The sequence below is a fragment of the Felis catus genome, chromosome C1 (assembly GCF_018350175.1).
Source record: "Felis catus isolate Fca126 chromosome C1, F.catus_Fca126_mat1.0, whole genome shotgun sequence".
In the NCBI taxonomy this organism is placed as follows: domain Eukaryota; kingdom Metazoa; phylum Chordata; class Mammalia; order Carnivora; family Felidae; genus Felis; species Felis catus.
In genome coordinates this window covers 198,554,425-198,578,502 of record NC_058375.1, presented here as the reverse complement: position 1 = coordinate 198,578,502, position 24,078 = coordinate 198,554,425, and the positions used below count along the sequence as shown (strand labels likewise).

Below are 24,078 nucleotides of genomic sequence, written 5' to 3'. Positions count from 1 at the left end.
TTTTCCCAAGAGATCACACCTAGGTTCTATCACATCTAAAAATGATGATATTCATGCTTCCCTTTGATTTTAACTTCCTACCAATCATCTATCCATCTAATTTCATGGCAATTTGAGAAACTGTCATTCAAGAGAGAGAATGAAAAAAAATCTGTTCAGTTTGGAATGTATTATATGATTTTAACTAGGTATTAAAATAAATAATTATGTTTTAGCATATATTTATCTTTACTCTTCCCTAAGAACATATATTATGATAAAGGAGAAAAGATGATGAAGCTGAAATTTAGAGGGTTTTCATTTTATTTGGGACACTATCAAACTCAGTGTCATGGACAGATGCTTAAAAATGCCTTTCAATAATCAGGTTTTATTAATGTCATTAAATAAAATAGAGATGGCATGTAGCAGTAAAGAGACAAGACCTTTGATGCCAAAAGGAACAGGGTTGCAATCTTAAGATCACCACCATTATCTCTGAAAAATTTATTTAACATCACTGTTTTTTACTGTCTTCATCTATAATATGGTGAACATATTCTCTAACATTCAATATTGTTTGTGATGTTTAGATCATGTATCTAAAGTAACTGACAGAATATACTATTATTTTTCTTACAGCTATTATTAAAGAACATAAGAGGAACTGAATTGTCTATCCCTAAATTTCATACTCTCCTAGATGATAATTTCTCTACTAATAATATAAATACTTTCAAATTGATACAAATTACCCACTTAAGCAATGGAATAAAAATTGAGTAAGCATATGGGGAAAAGTTTTTGAGCTCATGTTATTTTTATTCAAAGGATAAGTTTTTAATACTTGGTATTAAATTGTTCTAGGATTGGTCCCTCCAATCCTAGAATTCAATCCAATCCATACAATTCAATAAAACAGAATGCAGAGAGGGGTGTCTTAACTATGATAAGAGTGAACTGTTCTTGAGAATATTCAACTTTTTCTAAGCATTTGGTTAGACATTTTATTTATTATTCTGCCTACTTACAGCACAACTTTGTATCTTTATTAGATTAAATTTCAATGAACTACATGAAATATGGAGTTATTTTAAACCCATGCAGAACTGAAATAATTACATAAACCTAATGTATATGTATGCTTCAGTTAGAAATACACAGTAATTAATTGTTGTTTCCATTGATATTCAACATTTTTTTCAAAGCCTGGCTCCCATATACAAAAATAGTTTATCCACTGCTGGCCACTGTAATACTATTTACGTTAACTAAAAAGGATAAGAGGAAAAGCATGACATATTTGTGATATGTATGCAAAGATTTTATGTTCTGTATATGAGATATATAAAGAAATGCAGTATTTTATCAGTTAAATCACAATCTTTTAAGATCTTATTACATTAAATTAACTTATTTAATATGATTGTTTTATTGTGTATTAAAATATAAATTTTTAATTTTTAGAAAACTGGATTTTTCAGGCAAAATGATTTTTTGCATAAAAAGAAAAACACATGATTAATGATTCCGCCCCTCTTAGCTCCCTTCCTTCCATCGTCTATTGAGCACCTATTATGCCAACAATTGCAAAATTAGAGAAGAAAGATCCGAGTTACATGATAGGACAGATATGAGTAGGCAAACAACTGTAACATATAACCTGCTATAAGAATCTAGAATATACTTAGTTCTTATATGTATCAGTCAATCTTCTACTTCATCTGATTTTTCATAACACCTTTATGTATTGGTATTTCTACTATCCACATTTCACAAATGAGAAAATTGAGGCACAAAGATTTTAGATAATTATGGCCAAAGCCACACTGATAATAAGCAGCAGAATTTGGGTTTGAATCCAGTCAGAATGACTGTGTGCTCCTACTATGCTATACTGTCTGATATAACTACAAGATATTTTAGGATGTAAGCCCATGATTCATTATATAGAAAAACAATTAAGTACATTTATTTTCTCAAATGTATCTGCTTGTATCAAATTGCCTATATTTGAAAACTTCTGATTAGTTTATAAGGCCAATACATCAACCTCAGAAAATGAAAAATGCCTAGCATAATTTTAGCAAAAATGGCTCTGTATAACTGGTGGATGAATTTGAAAATCCAGTGTCCAAATTGATAGTTTGGACACATTATACATGTTTTCCCTTAAGAGTTTTGTATCTGTGAGGCATCATTTGAAGCTCTAAGAGTTGCTAAATCTAAGCAATATATCTGACTTGCGAATCACTGAATTACTGCGTTAAGCCAATATTTTGGGAAATATAGGGATATTAAATCATCTTTTCTCACTGAAATGTCATTTTAACACTAATCTAATTTTCAGTGAGAACCAACAAAAATTAGAGGCCACAAAATAACAATATGGAGTTGAGGATGGAGAATCAGCTTGTTTACTGATTCTGCTACCGACCAGTTGGCTGATCGTGGGCAACACATTTCACTCTTCTAAGCCTTTGTTTTCTTCAATTCCTAGTATAGACAATAATGGTAATTCCAGTCAGCATTACAGTGATGACACATGGGACGTATCCAGTAAGTGTTAATCATAAAATCACCTTTTGAAATAATAAACTTTGGTACAAAAGGCCAAAACTCTACTTATATATAGCAATTACTACATTATTTAAATTTTTTTTTTTACATTTATTTATTCTTGAGAGACAGAGACAGAGCATAAGTCGGGGAGGGACAGAGAGAGGAGACAGAATCTGAAGCAGGCTCCAGGCTCCAAGATGTCAGCACAGAGCCTGATGCGGGGTTTGAACTCACTGTGAGATCATGACCTGAGCTGAAGTCGAACGCTTAACTGACTGAGCCACCCAGGTGCCCCTCCATTATTTTAAAATAGCTTATCTTTCTGTCTACATGGCTTTATATCTTTATTACCACTGCATAGTAATTAATAGACCACATGTTCACTGATGGCAGGGACTCTGTCCCAGTCAACAATCGAGAACCCAGTATGTTGCCTGGCACAAAGAACGTCAATAAAGATTACTAAATTGAATGTGTCTAAGGAATAAAACCTAGAGAGAGAAGGTGCAAGCTTGGCCTTTATGTCCATATTCTAGCTTCCAAATAATGCCAGGCTCCTCTGAGAGTTCACCAGATCCTATCGGGGGGAAACCAACAGGTGTGTGCAGGGTGCAGGCTGAACTACAGAGATGACATTGGGCCGGGCACCAGACATGATCAAGCAATATAACTCCTTTGGTGAGTACTTAGATTCTCCACTTTACAGGACTTCACAGTCATCAGTTACTGGATCTTTTGGCTAAAGCTAAGTCAGGACAACATCAAATGCTGGACAAGAGCCTGCAGTTAGTCCAGGGGGTGAAGCACAGCCATCAAAGGCAGTCTCGGGCATGAATTCTCTATGTCTGATTCGTCACAAGAGATAAAATGTCAGCAACGCTGCTGCCAGCCCAGCTCTGAACAACTCATAGAAGTATAACTCATCCTATCCTATGCTTTACGGTACAGTGAGCACATTCTTTAAAAAAAAATCAAATGGCTTAATATTTTCAGTGGACTTGTGAATGACTAATAATCTCATTGCATTTATTTATTTATTTTTTTAATTTTTTTTCAACGTTTATTTATTTTTGGGACAGAGAGAGACAGAGTATGAACGGGGGAGGGGCAGAGAGAGAGGGAGACACAGAATCGGAAACAGGCTCCAGGCTCTGAGCCATCAGCCCAGAGCCCGACGCGGGGCTCGAACTCACGGACCGCGAGATCGTGACCTGGCTGAAGTCGGACGCTTAACCAACTGCGCCACCCAGGCACCCCGCATTGCATTTATTTTAAATGGGCTTCCAAATTACTGATGTATATCAGGTTTTTTTCATGTCACTTTTTGAGAGGGCATTATAAGTTTTGATTAAATGTCCTATATTATATACATCATTTTCTGGCAATGTTCTAATCTTATTTTTCAATTTTAATATAATACTTTCACTGTTTCATAACTTTGAGAAAAAATACTCTTTCTGTATGTAGTCCTATGAAACAGAGCAAGTTCATGAGTTTTCAAACTGCAAGCTATTTAATAGCCTCCATTTGGTAATTATAGAGATTTATATCCCTCTCCTCATCTCCCACAAAATTCAGAGCTGATCTGTCTAGTTGACTTAGAGACTGACTTAGAGGTCTATACATTCATTATCCTTGACAATAAGCTGTTAGATTAGGTTAATGATTTAAGACTAATATATGTTTGGAAATGGGAGAAAGAGGTTTAAAACTAATTTATAGGAATATAATCCACTGGTCATTTTCATGTTTCATCAAAAAATATTTTAGAGGATGTCTCAATAGTAATTGATCACACTGAGGTGACAAAATGGGCTGTCCTTGTTTTACTAGGAAGAGAAGGAAGCTATTATCTCCTTTTCGGTTCAGACTTTCAGGGTAACCAGACAGCTTATCATTTATCAAAGAATTAAAATAATCTAAAAGTTAGAAAGAAGAAGTACACTGGCACAATATGGATGCAGCTAATGTTACAAGTCCAAAAATGTCACCCATCTCAGTATGTTGTGTACTATCACTTAGAAGATGGTAGAGCTACCCTGGTTTTCTCTTTCAAAATCTTTTTTTTTTAATTAAAAAAAAATGTTTATTCATTTTTGAAAGAGAGAGAAACAGAGAGTGAGTGGGTGAGGGGCAGAGAGAGAGGGAGACACAAAATCCAAAGCAGGCTCCGGGTTCTGAGCTGTCAGCACAGAGCCCAACACAGAGCTTGAACCCACGAACTGTGAGATCCTGACCTAAGCCGAAGTCTCATGCTTAACTGACTGAGCCACCCAGGCTCCCCTCTTTCAATATCTCTTAATACTCACCAACAAAAGCAAATTTATTTTTAACTCCTGCATGAACCATTGGGATATAAAAAAGCAAATAATTTCATAGTATATTAACAACATATAACATGTACTTTTAAAATGCCATATAATTTTTTTTAAATCTAGTTTTTTCAAGGTTTCTTGGGTTTTAAATAAATGAGGTGAATGAGAAACAAAATCATAGAAGTGCCTAATGTGACTTTAATAAAACAATTCTGTTTTAACTCTAGAGTTGTTGTCATATGCTATTTGTAGAATTTTATATTAACATTTTAGTTAACAACTTGCATTGTCTAATTATTAATAACATAAGTAAATTTCCCTTTGTTTTACATGCTAATTCTATATTAAATTATAGCAATTTAAGTATATATATATTTTTTTACCATCTGGCTTGAAAATGTTTTCAGAAAATAAATTCATCAAATGAATTATATTTCTAGTCAATCATACACTTACTATTATTTATGAATAACATTTCATTTACACCAAAATATTTTAGAGTCCTTTTCCTAGTATTAATTAATTTAAAGCTAGCATACATAGTAATATAAACCTTAATTTGCCATTAAACCAATTTAATAGAGAGATAGATTAAAGAGATACTTTTGGGATTCAATCTTTCTCTGCACATACATTTAACCCAATGCTATGCTACCATATACTAAAGGCCCTGTGCTGTGATGAATCTTTTTTCTGCTTTCAGAGATACTGTGGGGAGTAAGAACAATACAAAAAAGAGCTCACAAATCAGGTAGGAAGGTCACCATCAGAAAACAACTCTGTGCATTTAAGGCAAATATATAGAGGCAACTTCTTTTAATAAGAAAGGTTTTATTTCTAAGCACTAGTGCTTCAGTTTTTCATGAGAAAAAATAAATAAGAGACATGCTTTCTGAGAACATTCAGTTACAGCACTTTCAGAGAGAAGGGGGAGAAAACCCTGAAATCAAGAGAAAATGAACATAAAATTTGGGTCACTGCTAAATTAATATTTTCTCTGTGGGTTTTCCTTTACCAGTTGCTTTTATATGCACTTCACATCTAAGCATTTAGGCTAAATGCATTTGAAAATCTTGCTTTTCCACTGATGCTCCATTAGCAGGAGTGAACTCTGCTATATCAGGGTCTAAGCTATTTTAAAGCAAGGAGAAGGTTGCAGGACTTTTGTACTCAATAACAATTCATTCTGATTTTATTCTTAAGTCATGTCTGACATACTTTTCCCCCAGTGCCTTTTGACTTCTGCTTCTTCAGAAGTCTAAATTTCTGCAACATGTGAAGTTGGTGTCTAAGACATTTATAGCCTTCTTCTGTAGTATGTGAACCTGAGACTTCTTGTGTATTCATCCTAAATTAGTTTGCCTCAGATGACTAAATAGGGCCTCCCATACTGAATTGGATTGCTATTCCCACCATCTGTATGTTCATCATCTTAATCCTTTATTGATGTCAATCATGTGTCATATGTGGGAAGATAAAAGAGAGAAATTACAAGTTGCATTTCCTTAGTGACCCAGGAATCAGAATCTATGGATATTTCTTCGTTTTTTTTTTTTTTTGTTTTTGTTTTTTTTTTTGTATAGTTTCCCAGAGTCCTTGTTTTCTTTGCTATCCTCATCAAATATTACTAAGAATGGATATGGAGATCCTGTTTTGCATATCTTGGAATTTCTCAAATCACTAAAATCTGTGCTCAATAAGCCTCTGTGTTATCTCTTGTCTCTCCTCCATCTTCAATCCCTTCCCTTCCCTTTGCTCTTTCCCTGAAAAAATAAACCTGTTGTTTCCTATGTGAACAAAGGGGACCCTTTGTTTTTCTTCTGACCCTAGAGCTACAGCCTTTTCTCCTCTTCAACTTCACTGCTAAACTGTTTGAAAATGTAGTTTCCCCTTTCTGTCTCCATTTCCTTATATCAACTTCACTTTTGAATCAACAGTAATCTGGGGCTGTCTGGTTTTAGCACTGAAAATCCCATGACCCAAGACATTCCTCAGCTGTGGACAAACTCACACAGCTGGTCACCTTAGACACCTCTTCCTCCCATAATCTCTACCTCTAATCACTCTTCAAATTCTGAGAGTTAAACTTCCTGCCTTTAAACCATTCTCTTCCTTTTTTTTTTTTTGTTAGTTTCCTGGTTCAAATTCCCATCCACTCACAGCCTGTTGTACCAACTTCCTCAATGAAACAGACTCCCTTACTCAACTACCATAATATATTAGTCTTTCTAAAAGGCAAATTTGATTGTGTTACCCTGCTTCCTTGACATTCTAACAGATTGCCCCTGAAACACTATAAAACCTGAATCAGGTACTTCATGACCTTGTCCTTGTCTATCTGAATACTCTTACCTGCTGTTTCTTCTTCTGTAAGCTCTATTCATACATATTATTACACCCAGAACATACTATTTAAGCCTCACATTTCTACTGCTTTGTACATGCACTACCTTTTCCCAGAGTCCACACTCTCCAGACTACCTGATATATCCTACTTATCCTCCACATCTCAGCCCAAGCACAGACTCCTCTTGGAAGCCATCAATACCCTTTCAGGCAGATGACAGTTCTCCAGGCTTTCTCTCTTGTATGTTCTTCCATTTAAAAACATACCTCATTGCATTAAGATAATCTCTTGTTTCTCTTTGCTACAAGATCCTTAAGGAGAAGCACTACATGTTCCCCTTTCGTATTTCCTGAACCAGCAGAGTTTCTGTCTCAATAAAAAATTGTTGAATTAATGTTTAATGAAGTCATTGCATTATTTTTGTAACCCCTACACATACAGGAGGCAGGGTAGGTAAGAGTACCTAAGCAAGACCTTGTAAATAGGAACACACTCCCATTTTTTACCTTCCATGCCCTTGCACAATTACTTTATAAATTGCACCCAGAACCTAAAGAGTGACCAAGAGTGATTAGACTTATCAACACCTAAAAAAGGGCTGAAGATTTGCTTACTGTTCTCGCATCCCATACAGACAGGGTCTTATCTGCAGAACCTGTGAGAAGAGTGTTGGAACCAGGAAAAAACTCAATGCTGTTCACAGAATCCACATGTCCGTACAAAGTGCATCTGCATCTTTCACTGTGTAGACAGAAATGGAGAGTTCAAGTTTTAGGAGTTAGCACCTAAATGTTTCTTATGCTGTCTACACAATGCTAATGAAGATAATTTAAGTATCTGAAGCGTAAGCAATTTTGTAAATGACAAAAATATACAAAAGCCACATTTTAAGGGAAAATTCTATAGTCACTTGACATCCTAAGCACTTTATAGAATTAGTAGCATGCAACTGACTAAATTTAAGTTACCTTCAATTTATAAAGTCACACCAACTGTCATTTATTCCTTCTCACGAAATGATTAAATAAAAATGGTCCCCATCTAATAAACGAATATGCTAAGAAAAGAAAACAATGGAAGGCAAATGTTCAGGCTTCATTCTAAACCCACTGAATTCGATTCTGATCTCTACTGTTAGAAATAACTAAGAAAGAAATAAAACTGCAGTTTTGCCTTTTGCCACTTTATCAAAGTTTTTTTTTTTTTAAGGAAACAGAGTATATACAGAGCAGCATTATTCCCTGTTTGTAATGCTTAATTGCTTTTAATGAACTTCAGTGATAAGCATATTTTAAAAACAGAGAAAGAGTAGAAGCAGGATAATTAACAGTGCTGAGAACACAGGAGTCAATATAAGCATATTTCTAATAAGATAACCAGTTGTTTAAGCTCTGACCAACTGGCTCCTTTCTGGCTTGAGCCATGCCATATTCGGTAGTCTGGCATAGTGGGAAAACCTCTGCAATGGGAGGCAGGAGACCATGTTCCAGTCCTAACTTTGACAAGAGCTAGCAGGGTGACCAGGAGCAAGTTATTCAATCTCAGTGCCAGCAGCTTTCCTTCCTCTATGAATGAGATTACTTAATTTGATGTACTGAGAGGTCCAATCCAGCTCCAACATTCTGGGATTCTCTGACCAAGGTCATATATGTAAAAGGGAAGGGAAGAAGTCAAACTGAGCATAGCATCTAAGAACTGTTAGGAGCAAAGTTTGTTCCTCCTCACTTGATTTTGATGTTTTTTTTTTTAAAAAATCAAGAGATATTAAGATTTATGAATATATTAACACATATGTAAGTTACTCAGTGACACTCTCTGTGATTGAGTCTTTCCATATCAAAATTAAGTATTATATTAATTAATGTCAGAAACAAGAAAGTAAAATCAATAAATTCATTAATTAGGACCATTCTGTGTCAGCATCTTTATCTCAATATTTCTGAGAGAGCTTGATAATAGTTTGATTATTAAAGCTGATGATATGGGTCAGTATATATCAGGAGTTAACAAACTACGGCATATAGACTGGCTGCCTATTTTTGCAAATGTTTTATTAGAAGATGCCAATTTGTTTACACTTGTCTGTTGCTGCTTTCCCACTACTATAGCAGAGTTGCATAGTTATAAGAGAGACCATATGGTTCATAAGCTTAAAATATATAATACCTAGTCCTTTAAGCTAATATATTTGGATATTTATAAGTATGCCTGGATTTTACTTCTGACAGTTTTTTCCTCTTTTGAGGTTAGTACTAAAATGTACAGAATAATTTCTTTTTTATTTTTAAGGACTTATTGTGTTATATAGACATTTTGCATACTATTTTCTAATGATTCCCAAAACATAAGTATAAAACATTTCTTTAAAAGTTTATACTCCAATGCCCACCATATTGAAATAATGACACTTAACTATTAAGGTAATTGTTCCAGAAGAGTAATTATTCTTTCTCCATAGCTTTATGGGGAAACAGAGAGACAGAGAGAGATTTAACAGAAAAATAAGAAGAATATATTTATTTTATTAAAGTAGTAAATTTTTAAGTTATATAGGATTTAACTATAAAACAAAATAAGCAGAATTAAAGGCAGTGCTGAAAGTCAAGTAAATATTTTATTATTGTGAAATATCATTCCCTAAGAGACATCCTAAATTTAAGAAAAATATTAAAATTACATTATTTTTAATTATTTTATAACTTATAGAAAAGTAGAATTAAAAAAGGAAATGAACAAATGTATAATTCCTCCCTCTTTTTATACTTACCTCCCAATTTTCAAAATCACATTGTTAATACTACAACATCAAAAATCATAACACATATTTGATCAGTATTCACAAATCTTATAGTTGCTTAGTGACCCCCACCTGTCCTCCTAATTTTTATTTAATATATATTTAAATTAATCCTCTGTACCCATATTTTTTTTTACATTTTCTTCATCATTCATTACTTCAAGAGCAATTTTGACTGGCTATAATATCTTGTTTCATCAATATTTTCTCAAATGTTTATGAAGAAGTTTTCCACTGTCTTATACCACAGGCAAAGTCTGAAGCCAACCTAATCTCTGTTCCCATTTCCACTCAACTACCTTTGTGGATGATAGGCTTTCTATGCACATTAGCCGCGTAGGTCTTTCACAAACACCGCTGTTCAGAAATTTTATCATGGCATGACTTGATAGCTATTTCCATCTATTATTCTCAGACTATAATTATTCTACGAAAGTTGCTTCCACTATATCTTTATGTTTTTCTCTTCCATTTATTCCATTTTTTTTTTCTTTAGGAACACCAACCAGGTTTTATTTTTATTTTGTCTCATTTGTCTCTGCAGCTAACATTTTGTTTATGATGCTTATATCCTTATTTTTTTTCATTTTTTCAGCCCTGCTCTTTATAATTCTCAATTGTGTTTATTTGTGTGTGTGTGTGTGTGTGTGTGTGTGTGTGCGTGTGTAGAGGGGAGTCATCAAAAGCTTTGGTTTATGTTTTCTGTTTCACTTATTTGCTGATATTTCTCAGTCTACTTTTCATATATGTCTACTGTCTTATAAAATCATAATGAAATGCTTGAACATTTTTGATATTTCATCATATAAAATAAATTAAAAATAACATTTCTGTAATCTTTGAAAATATAGTGTATTTTCTACTGAATTATTGATAACTTTGCTTAGGTAATTCCTTCTGCATTATATAGTCCCTAGTAGAATTTTGTTTATATTAATTTATTCTTCCATTTTTATAATTCTTCATAAGTTCAGGGTTGGTTTCTTTTTATTATGACTTATTTTTGAATGGGACAGCTACTTGCTAAATTAAATAGCAGAAAGAAAAAACTGGACGTATGTTATCTCTAATTTCTAATCAGGTTTGTTGTCTTCCACAAAGACTTACCATCGTGTGTTATTGTCCCGATCCCTAAGTTCATCACTCTTCCATTTTTGTATTTTAAAGTATAGATGTATCTTGTCGCAAAACCCCTTGAGTCACAAGCTCTGTATTAACTCTGAAGGCCCCTGCCTCCCTTACCACCTTCAATCTGTCTCATCTATGGCAATCTCCGTTATCTCCTTTATCTAACAATAAAAACGTCTTGTTAGAATTTGTTTCTAACCATGTAGAGTAACCAGTACGTTACTTCTCCTCACACAATAAATAAATATAAAATTACACAAATTATGTAAAGCAACTGTTCTATGGCATTAAACTAAACACAGCACAAGATAGTAATCTTTTAGAGAAAGAAAAAGCTCAACATGAGCTCCACTACCCTCCTGACTTTCTGCTTGGAAGCACTTCCCTGCTATTAAATGTAACAGCAGGACCCCAGTAGAATTGAAGTCTCTGTGAGACAAAAGGCAGTGAGAACAGTTAGGGCTGCTGATATGCCTGAATTTGCAGTGTGGGCTACCTGAGAAAAGGGAACTGCACTGGAATGGCAGTAGTTTTTATGGGGATTTTCTAGGAATTGTTTGTCAAGGTCTAGATGGCATTTCTACAGAGTAAGATTCAATAGTCCTAGCAGAGATTTCCCCCTAGGAAATCTGTAGCTGAGAGCTGAACAGTAATACCAGAGACCAGGGACTGTTGGAAGACATTGTGCTTTAATCCCAACCAGAGGGAAGAGAACTCACTGGGCACCTCATACTTTCAGTTGGGACTCCAGAAAGACCCCACAGTAAAAGTGAGGGTCATCTTCATTAACTAAGTTCAAAACCAAAGTAGACTTGTCTTGCCAAAAAATGAAACCAAGACAGAAAGGGCAAAAAGAATCTGCTGATAATGAAACTAATCACTAGGACAGAACTCACTACCTTTCATAGAAAGACCACCTAATACAGACTACCTGTAATTGCCATTAACAACATCCAGCATATAATTTTAAAAAATTACTACACATGTGAAGACGTAGTAAATGTGATCCATAATCAAGATAAAATCTCAGTAATAGAGATTCTAAGATGAATCAAATGTTGATCATAGAAGACAAAAAAGACCTCAACCATCTATTATAAATGTTTAAGGATAAAAAGACACAGTTACAATGCATGTGCAAATAAAGAATCTCAGAAGATAAATGGAGGGGTGCCTGGGTGGCTCAGTTGGTTCAGTGATTGACTCTTAATTTCGGGTAAGGTCATGATCCCACAGTTTGTAAGATCAAGCCCCGTGTTGGGCTCTGCACTGACAATGTGGGTCCTGTTTGGGATTCTCTCTCTCCCTCCCTTTCTCTGTTCTTCCCCTGTTCGTGTTCTCTCTTTCTCTCTCTCAAAATAAATAAACTTAAAAAAAAGTGGAAACTATAAAAAAGAAGCACAGGGAGGAATTAATAAGTATAATATGTGAAATAAAAATATCATTGATCTTTTGCAAATGATGATCAAAGATCATTTGCAAAATGGATATTACAGAAAAAGGATAGGTGGGCTTGAATACAGATTAACAGAAATTATCTAATTTGAATAACAGAGTAAAAATATAGTATATAGTAAAATATAGATATAGTAAATATCTATATCATAGATCAGTCATCAGTAGGGAAATATCACATAGTCTAGTGGATAAATAATGGGTTTCCAGAGTGGGGTGGAGAGTAGGAGAATGAGAGGAGTAGCACATTTCTGAAGAAATAATAACTACAAAATTCCCCAATTTGATGAAAAATACCAATATACAGATCCAAGAAACTCAACAAAGTCCAAGAGAGTTAATAACAGATAGAACATACCTAAGCATTTCATAGTCAAATTGCTAAAAGCAAAATATAAAACAAAAATTTTTAAATGGCTATAGATAAAAGAAACACAACATGTAGGAAACAATGGTATACATGGCAGCTTACTTCTCAGCAGAAAAAAATAGAGACACAATATAATAGAACACATTTAAGGGCTGAAAATCCAATAATCAGTTAAAAATACCTTCCATAATGAGGATGAAATAAATTTTCAGATAAATGAAAGCTGAGAAAATTCAACACCAGTAAATCTTTCCTATAAGAAATGCTAAAAAGAAGTTATTCACACTGAATGAAAATGGCACCTGATGGAAACATGTATATGGAGAAAATAATGCTGGCATTGGCTACTTGGAGTCTTTTGTGGTTCCATACAAATTTTAGGATTGTTCTAGCTCTGTGAAAACTGCTAGTATTTTGATAAGGGACTGCATTAAATGTGTGGATAGCTTTGGCAGTACAGGCTTTTTTTTTTTTTTTTTTTTGACATAGAGAGAGAAGAAAGTAGGATTTGGGGAAGGGCAAAAGGAGAGGGATAGAGAATCTTAAGCAGCCTCCACACCCATCAGGGAGCCCTACATCAAGCTCAGGAGCTATATAAATACATGCTTTTGGAAAGGAGATGTATGTTAAAGGTATAGCAATTTTTTGAAAAATGTTTCTTCATTTATTTTGAGAGGGAGGGAGGGAGAGAGAGAAAGAGAGAGACAGAGAGAGAGAGAGAGCATAAGCAGGAGAGAGTGGCAGAGAGAGAGGGAGAATCTTAAGCAGGCTCCATGCTCAGTGCAGAGCCTAATGTAGGGCTTGATCCCATGACCATGAGATCGTGACCTGAGCTGAAATTGGGATTTGGACACTCACCTAACTGAGCAACACAGGTGCCCTAGGGTAGCATAGACATCTTAATAATATTTTTTATTCCAATCCATGAGCATGGGATGTTTTTCCATTTCTTTATGTACTCATCAATTTCCTTCATAAGTATTCTATAGTTTTTAGAGTATAGATCTTTTACCTCTTTGGTTAGGTTGATTCCTAGGTATCTTATGGTTTTTGTACAATTCTAAATGGGAATGATTCCTTGATTTCTCTTTCTACTGCTTCATTATTGGTGTATCAAAATGCAACAGATTTCCGTAAGTTGCTTTTAAAATTCAACACCCCTAAAATAAATAATACAGTTAAGAAATGGGCAGAAGACATGAACAGACATTTTCCAAAGACATCCAGATGGCTAACAGACCCATGAAAAGATGTTAAACATCACTTATCATCAGAGAAAGACAAATCGAAACCATGGTGAGATTATCACCTCACACAGGACACAAAAGAGATTGGCAAGGACATGGAGAAAAGGGAACCCTCTTACATAGCTGATGGGAATACAAACTGGTACAGCCACTCTGGAAAACAGTATAGTGATTCCTCAAAAAAGTTAAAAATAGAACTACCTGATGACCCAGAAATTGCACTACTAGCTATTTTCCCAAAGGACATGAAAATACTGACTCGAAGGGGCACATGCACCCCGATGTTTACAGCAGCATTTTAACAAGAGCCAAATTATGGAAAGAGCCCAAATGTTGATCAACTGATGAATGGAGAAAGAAGATGTGGTGTATATATGTGTGTGTGTATGTATGTATGTACATACATTACCCAGTACATGTACATGTACACACATTACTCAGTCATCAAAAAGGATGAAATCTTGCCATTTGCAATGATGTGCATAGATCTAGAATGTATTATGTTAGGCAAAATAAGTCAGAGAAAAACAAATACCATATGATTTCACTCATACATGGAATTTAAGAAACAAAACAGAGGAACACAGGGGACAGGGAAAAAAAGAGAGAGAGAGAAAGACAGCCATAGGAGATTCTTAACTATAGAGAACAAACTGAGAGTTGATTAATGGAGGGAAGTGGGTGGCGGATGGGCTACATTGTTGATGGGTATTAAGGAGGACACTTATTGTGATGAGTACTGGGTGTATATATAAGTAATGAATCACTAAATTCTATACCTGAAACCAATTTTACCATATTTAACTAACTAGAATTTAAATGAATTTAAATTTAAACAAAAACTTGAAAAGAAAAAGATAAAAAAAAGAAGAACAGATAATATGTGGTTATAGAAACCAGAACAGTATTTGCTAGAGGGAGTAGGCACTGATTAAAAAAAGACACAAGGAAACTTTCTGTGGTCACAGAAATCGTCTATATCTGCATTAGTTTCAAAGTTATATACATTTGTTAAAACTCATCTAATTGAACAGTTAACAACTGTTCATTGCACTGGATGGATATATTACCTCAACTAAACAACTAAAAACAAATATGGCTTGCCAGAATACTTTTTCCCTCTACCTTCACTCTCCTGATATTTATGGCATTGTAAATATTCTAGAATATATATTTCTGTGAATAACTGAATATTTATAGTGATCCTATTCTCTTATCAAGTATGTTTCTCATACAAGCATGGATCAAGTACATGCATCTTCACAGATGGACAGAGAATCTTTAATGTTTAAAATAGCTATACCATTGGGGCACCACACTGAGCAGAGAGCCTGCTTAAGATTCTCCTTCTCTCTGCCTCTCCCCCCCACCCCGCTCTCTCTTAAAATAAATAAACATTTAAAAAATAGCTATACCATTAGCATATACATCTTTTCCTTTCTAAAGGTATGTATTTACATAGCTCCTGGGAGGTCTTTTATGTTTAATTAAAAGGAAGTAAACAGGAAAGAAAACATAAAAATCCACAAGAGATTTAATGAACACAATACAAGTGAGAGAAAACACAATCGATACAGATGAATGCATAAGAAAGAAACGGCATGAACAATATATAAAACGATGATTAATATTTCTAACCTATCAAATGTTAGTGAATAGATTTCTATCTGTGACAAAATTAAGATTATTATTTGTAAGTAGTTCATTAGTTGTAACTTTTTAGAAGACTATTTACTAAAGAGAAAAATTCTGAATATGATATTTTTAATTGAAGCATTTCAACTTACAAAGAATTATGCTTTTAACTTAAAAGTATTTTTTAACAGGGGCGCCTGGGTGGCGCAGTCGGTTAAGCGTCCGACTTCAGCCAGGTCACGATCTCGCGGTCCGGGAGTTCGAGCCCCGCGTCAGGCTCTGGGCTGATGGCTCAGAGCCTGGAGCCTGTTTCCGATTCTGTGTCTCCCTCTCTCTCTGCCCCTCCCCCGTTCATGCTCTGTCTCTCTCTGTCCCAAAAATAAATAAACATTGAAAAAAAAATTAAAAAAAAAAGTATTTTTTAACAGATATAATTTTCCATTAAACTAAAAAGTCTATTCCAAAATTTGGTAGTATTTTTAAAAGCAAATGCAACAGTATTACAAATATGATTATATCTGGTTCATCCTAACAAAGATATAACAAATACACATACACAGAAAATGTATTGTTCTAATAGGTGTCCTTGCATATACACACTATTGGTAAAATACTGTGCATGTCTAGAATTTATATTCAGCCTTTGTGGTTCATTAAAACCCAATTCATTTATTTAGGAGTATATTCATATATGGTGTTGGGATAGAGGGAGCAATTTCTCAATGATATAGCTCACATAGTTTCCCAAATGAAAAGGAAAAGCTGGGTCTTCACATAGCTTAACAGAAGAAAGAACTGCTGAAGGGGGAAAGAAATCTGCTCACGAGCCACTGGTTTAAGGTGTGGGGCATTCCAGGCAGACAGGCTGCAAGAGCAGGCTTGTGAGAGATTAATTAGCTGCCAGAGCAGGGAGTTCCATTCAAAATTTCTTTGCAAGGTGAAAATGGACTAAAGTGATGGAGCATGACAGCACCACAAGGGATGGAAATGATTTGTACACTTCCATCAAAAACATAAACACTGAAGCCTGATGCAATTTTCTCTGTTTCCCTGTCGGCTGTTTTCCTAACATTTTTGTAGGAAGTTAGTTCATAAGCAATGGCTCTTTATTAACTCACCTCCTGCTTTTCCTTTATTTCCTCTTTTCCCTTGATTTAATTTATCATTCTGGTAAGTGAATGATGAATATTTTTCTGAACTTTCTACTCATTATAAAACAAAGTTATCTACTCTTCTAGAGCAGATACATTTTCACTTAAAACGTATTTCCCATACATATGCTAACATACAAGATGACAACATTTTAACATAGTTTCTCTTCATGAGGCATTAAATTTTAGGAGTTTTATTTTCTTTGGTGTGTTTGTTTTAACACTATTAATATTGAATATGCAATTGCACCTTTAAAACTTCAAGCCTGTATGAATTTACAGATCAACAAATATTAAGAGAGGCATGGAACATTTACAAAAAAGCAGCACAATATATATCTCTGAAGATAAAAGCTAAAAAAAATCTATTCTTGTTTTGAAAAAGAGGATTAGCATTCATTACCTTATTAATACTTAGTAATACCTGGATTTTAAATAGTGTTTACATAATTGAGTCAACCTGCGATAATAAAATTTATCACTAGGCTTACCCAATAATTCTTTGTGAAATACCTAAATCTAAGAATCCAACATGAACATTAGTGAAACCTATTTAAATCCTCATACTGTAATTCATAAGATCCAGTTCACTGAGGGATTCCTCCCCACCCTGGTTTATTTTTAAAAGTTTATATATAAGCTATTTTAAGACCCACCAGAATTAGCATCTCAGCAAGGCAAAATCCTCAAGTGACATCCAAAATTTGACTTCAAAAGTTAACAACACTTTAATAATGAGAGCCTTTTGTTTTATATTACTGTAAATTATATAAAATCCATCATGCAATAGTTTCCTTGTGACCATGGAATTCAGTTGAACATTTAGTAGAGAGAGTGATTTTTAAACAAAATCTACTAGGGAGTGTTCCATAAGCCCTATCTTAAAGTTCACCATAACCTATCATGACATAATAAACTATCATGTAGTTTGAGTATCTCACCCAGGAAGGCTCATGAATAGGCCACAGCTTCGAAACTATAAAATTTCTTGGCCAAAACCCTTGGCAATAAACATACAATCTGAGCCTCACCCCCAAATGGTAATAAAATTCCACTCCACATGTGTAAACATAGGGCAGATTCTTGGTAAGCTCAAAATATTTGCAATACAGCCAGGATTTAGGGAATAGAAGCAAAAGGTGAATAAATTAAAAAAACTATAGTAGAGCTGGGATTCACTCAGAGTACTCTCAAGTCCTCACTCAGATTTTCTGATCAGTCAACTGACCTGTTTTTGCAAAGAGCAGGGTTTTGCAAAAGGAGAGGGTTAAGAGGCTGGAGTGCACAACTGGTAACAGTGAGAAAAAGTAGACGCTTGGCAGTTTATACCAGTAAACTGGATAAAGGAAAAACTAAAATAAAAAGACCAAATATTGAAATGACATCTTGGGGCAAATTAATAAAGGCAAAAGCAAATAATTCTGTATATTCCAACAGCCCCTACATTTAAAATTGTAGTTTAAACACACCTGTTGAGTGCTAACTATCCTAAGCATTTTGCACGTGTAAACAGCACTGTGAAGTACCGCTGGCCCTATCTATTCACAGATTCTGGATTTGTGAACTGTCTACTCACTAACATGTATTTATAACACCTAAATCAATGCTTTCGTAGACGTTCATAGATATAGACATGCACAGAGTGGCAAAAAATTTCAAGTCACCGGATGTGACATTGAATGCTAAGGTCAAGCTAGGTAAAACTCTGCCTTCTTGTTCCAGCTCTCCTACTGTAAACAGTGTCCTTTTGCGGTCTACTTAGTTCCATGGTTTTATTTTTTTTCACAGTTTTGTGCCTTTTTGTGGTGATTTTTGTGGCTTTGCTGTTTAAAGTGCCTCCCCAGTGCAGTGTTGTCTGGTGTCTGTAAGTGCGTGAAAGCTGTAATACACTTATGCAGAAAATGGTTAGACAAACTTTGTTCATATGTCAGCAAATAGTGCTTTTTGACTAGAATTTCAGTGTGAATAAATCAACAAACACATATTAAATAATGCACCTTTAAACAGAAACACACACAAAACTAGGTTAAATATTGATTAATTGGCAAATCAACTTGCAGGAAACTAACCCTGTATTTCCCCTGGGCACAATGTTTCCATATTCACTAATCCAGTGTTTCTGGTGATTTTATAAAATATAACAATCTTGAATAAGAAGAACCAACTACACTTATAATTTATCCAGTTTGAAGATAAGGAAACCAAAGTATACAAAGTCTAGATAACTTGCTCAATATCACACATGTACTTAGTGATGGAGGTAGGATTATTCTTCCCAAACAGTTGGCTTAATACCATGTACTTTTAACCACTATCTACACAATCTTCCACACTGCCTATCATAATGTCAAGTGAGGGCTTTGGGTTATCAGCCAGTGATGAAATTTTGCTTTGCAGGTAGAAAAATGCAACATTCATTTTAGGAGGATTTTCATTAAGAAATAGTTATTATTTAAAATGTTTCAGTGCTATTTAAAGTGTTTCAATAAAGGTGAAATGTTTATTACCTATAAAATTAATTTGTATTAACCCATACTCCACAGTACCAAATAAATCAATTTTTATGAATTAGAAACATTATAAACACATAAAACAAAAGTTATTTGGTCTGATACAGTGGCCCATTGCAGTTGACTTATGTTGCTTTATAAGATAGTGGTTTATATATTTTCCTAATTCCACATTCAGTGACTTCAGTTGGGTCATTTGATATTGGTCATGGTGGTAGTACTTATACCATGGAAATTGGCAAATGCTACACACCAGAGCCTACGTTTTTCTGAAAGTAGGTTTATAAACACACACTGCTTGCGTGCCTGGGTGGCTCAGTTGGTTAAGTGTCTGACTTTAGATCTTGCGGTTCACGAGTTCAAGTCCAGCATCGGGCTCTGTGCTGACAGCTCAGAGCCTGGATCCCACTTTGGATTCTGTGTCTCCCTCTCTCTCTGTTCCTCCCCCACTTGCACTTTGTCTCACTGTCTCTCAAAAATGAATAATAAATAAATACACACACACACACACACACACACACACACACACACACACACACTGCCTGATGTGATGATCCTTGGTTTAGCCAGAGTTTTCCTTTCAAATGTATATGAATTACTTAAAGATTTCTTTAAAATTTTTTTTAATCTTTATTTATTTTTGAGAGACAGAGTGTGAGCAGGGGAGAAGCAGAGAGAGAGGGAGACACAGAATCCGAAGCAGGCTCCAGGCCCTGAGCTGTCAGCACAGAGCCCAACGCAGGACTGAGCCACCCAGGCGTCCCTAAAGTTTTCTTTAAAATCCCAGTTATCATCTGATTGCCTGTACTGAGTTTCCTTGGCATTTCTTATTTTATTTATTTTGTTTTGTCTTTTGTTTATGTTTTAATCCAGCACATGATACTCATAAGAGTAAGAATGAACATGAGAATGAATATAACTGCCGAAGTTCTTTTTATTTATTTACTTAATTTTTAAATTTAATTTTATTTATTTGAAAAAGAGAGATTGAAAGTGCATGTGCAAATGTGAGCAGGGTGAGGGGCAGGGAGAGAGAGGAGAGAGAATCCCAAGCAGCCTTGACACTGTCATTGCAGAACCCAATGTGGGGCTCATTCCCACGAATTGTGAGATCATAACCTGAGCTGAAGTCAAGAGTCGAATGTTCAACCGACTGAGCCACCCAGGTGCCTCAGTGCTGCTGTTCTTAAGGATGCAGTAATAAACTACTTCTTTAGTAAATACCTGAACTCTTCCTTTACTTTCAGGGCACAGGTTTGTTCCCTGCCATCCATACCTTCTAGGTCATTTGGTACCTACTACCCAATCTAAACTGATTCAAATATTGCCCGTGAATAGTATTACAAAGGACAGAAAGAATTAGAAATAAAATGTCCCATTACTGAGTTGACTCTCATGGTCTGGGATTCTCAAAGTTAACAGACCAAGTAAAATAATTACTTCTGCTTTAGAACCTATGTCTTATGAGGTGGAATGAGGGAAGCCAATCCCTTGTGTGCCTGAGACTCAGACCTGAATAAGAAAGAGTGAAAGCTTATACACTTCAGTCATATGGTGCTGCTTTTGTATTTTCTGTAGTTAGGTCAGTTTTTTAAAGAACTTTTGCTTCTACAAATTCTATGACTTAAAAGTATTAAATGTCTTTTTTATATTCAAAAATGGTCAGGAGAGTTGTTTTGAAGCGTATCTTTAAGAATAATTTAAACAAAAAGGGAAATAAATTAGCTTCAAAGATGATTGCAAGTGACTCACTGTTAACTATAAGCTGATCAACAGATGTAACATTAAATACTTGAAATCCAAAAACCACTTCTGAAATCATCTATTTAACTTCTCACTACATATATATATATATATATATATATATATATATATATATATATAAACAAAGTATAGTTGATGTACCATGTTATATTTGTTTCAAGTGTACAACATAGAGATTTGAAAATTCTGTACATTACTCAGTGCTCAGCACAATAAATGTTGCCATCATGTCACTAGACATTATTACAATATTATTGATTATATTTCCTGTGCTGCACTTTTCATCTCTACAACTTATTTATTTTATAACTGAAAGTCTGTACCTCGTAATCTCCTTTACCTATTTTGTCCATCCCTTATACCTTCCTCACTACCAACCATGTTTGTTCTCTGTATTTATGAGTCCATTTCTATTTTTTGTTTGTTCATTTATTTTGAACTTTAGATTCCACATATAAGCAAAATCATATGGTATTTGTCATTCTCTGTTTGAATTATTTCACTTAGCATAGTATCTTCTAGGTCCACCCATGCTGTGCCATGTTGTTGCAAATGAAAAAATCTCATTTTTTAAGCTTTTTAAAAAAATGTTTATTTATTTTTGAGAGAGAGACAGAGTGAGAGCAGGTGAGGGGCAGAGAGAGAGGGAGACACAGAATCCAAAGCAGGTCTAAGCTTGGAGCTGTCAGCACAGAGCCCAATGTGGGGCTTGAACTCATGAACTGTGAGATCATGACCTGAGCCGAAGTTGATGCTTAACCCACTGAGCCACCCAGGCACCCTGATCACGTTAATTTTTTTATGGTTGAGTAATTTTCCAGTGTGTGTGTGTGTGTGTGTGTGTGTGTGTGTGTGTATGTGTGTGTGTGTGTTTAGCATAGGCAGTAATCTCTAGGACATCAGCTTTAGCAACATATTTGTAGATAAAACAAAAGCAAAAATATACTATTGGGACTACACCAAAATAAAAAGCTTTTGCACAGTGAAGGAACTATCAATAAAAGAAAAAGGCAACCTAATAAATGGGAAAAGATCATTTGCAAATGATATATCTGATAAGGAGTTAATATCCAAAATATATAAAGAACTTAACACAACTCAACACCAAAAAACCAAATAATTTGATTAAAAAATGGGCAGAGGACCTAAATAGACTTTTGCAAAGATGACATACGGATAGCCAACAGGCACATGAAAAAAATGCTCATCAGCACTAATCATCAGGGAATGCAAATCAAAACCACAATGAGATATCACCTTGCACTAATCAGAATGGCTGGTACCAAAAAGATAGTAAGTAACAAGTGTTGGAGAGAAACGTGGAGAAAAGAGAAGCCTAGTGTATTGTTGGTGGGAATGTAAATGGGCAAAACCACCATAGGAAACAGTATAGAGGTTCCTCAAAATATTAAAAATAGAAGTACTATATGATCCAGTAATCCCACTACTGGGTATTTCCCCTCCAAAAAACCACTAATTCACAAAGATATATGCACCCCTATGTTTATTACAGCATTATTTGTAATCATGGAGATGTGGAAGAAACCTGTGTCCATGGATAGATTAATGGATACAAAATATTTTAATATAATATAATCACAAGTAACCACACTGATACATTTGAATCTTATACCTGTTTTCCAGGACAACAGGTCTTGGAAGAGATTTGTGTCAGAAACCAGATATCAGTAATGAGAAAAGTTAGTGGCAAAAGGCAAGACTTCTAGACACGGAAGCTTTACTCTAGGAGAGTAGGAATCCCAGCAAGAAAAACAGAAAGTAGACAAAGAAGGGCTGAAATGAGAGGAAAAAACCCTTAGATTATCCAAGGATTGGATGTTTGAGAAAAGAGATTCAATCCAGCTGTTTCCTTACGCTCAGAGCTTTCATTCAAACCTTGGTGTCTTGCGACCATAAATGGGTGAAAGATGAATGGACACAGAACACCCATCTGTCACATCATCCTATTTCCTTCATAGCACCAACCACTAGGTGAGATTAGGTTGATTGCTTATTCATGTTCTTGAAATCTCTCCCTCCCATCAGTCCTGCCTAAAGTTAACATACCCCATGAAGACTCTGGCCTTATCTGGCATGTTTATTGTCTGATAGCAATAACCAGAGGAGGTACTCAATAAATATTTCTAATTATTAATGAAACTGAAGATGTGCACGAACTGTGAAGAGATACCACTACTTCCCAACACTTAATCTTAGTCCAATATCCTTCCCTTTCACCCAAAAATACTGATTATGTTGTTTAAAAATGAACTTACTACACTTATGAGGATTTCAATTACCTTAGGAAAAAAAAAAGAATTGTATATCAACACAAATGATATAAGAATTATTTCTACCTGAAAACCAATAGAAACTGACAGTATTTTAGTTTTTATTTTTCTCATTAAAAGTAGAATTTAATTAGGCTTAAACTTCTGATCTTAATTCACAAGCTTACCCTTAGGAACAAAAGCTTCTTAAAAGTATTAAATTAATGAATTCTTTGTCACCATCCTTGATGGTATCAATCTAAGGGCCCCATTTTTCCACTGTGAAAGTAAAACGTCAGTAAAAATGATCACTTTTAAATTTTTGAACGAGGATGGAACCATAGGTAAAGACAATATGGTGACATACTGTAAGCCAATCAGGGGACATTAGCTGTGCCACATGTTCAATGCCCCTTGAAACTTTATCCTATTGCTGCTACCAGCTTCTTTTCAGAGTGGCTTGACATGAAATGGTGAAATGAGAAGTTTATTTTTGGAAATTCAGCTCCCCATTAGTCTCTCTTTCTGCTATGTATGCCTAACCCTTC

The 24,078-nt window shown here is 34.8% G+C and overlaps 1 protein-coding gene across 5 annotated transcripts in view; it reads right to left on the bottom strand.

Moving 5' to 3' along the window:
• Positions 1-24,078, bottom strand: part of SPAG16 (sperm associated antigen 16) — a 997,079-nt gene that overhangs the window by 373,473 nt on the left and 599,528 nt on the right. For all 5 annotated transcript variants that reach the window (XM_019838629.3, XM_045034448.1, XM_019838628.3 and 2 more), the window contains one exon: positions 7,818-7,944. In XM_019838629.3, the coding sequence (XP_019694188.1) occupies positions 7,818-7,944 (127 nt within the window). The remainder of the gene's footprint in view (positions 1-7,817; positions 7,945-24,078) is intronic.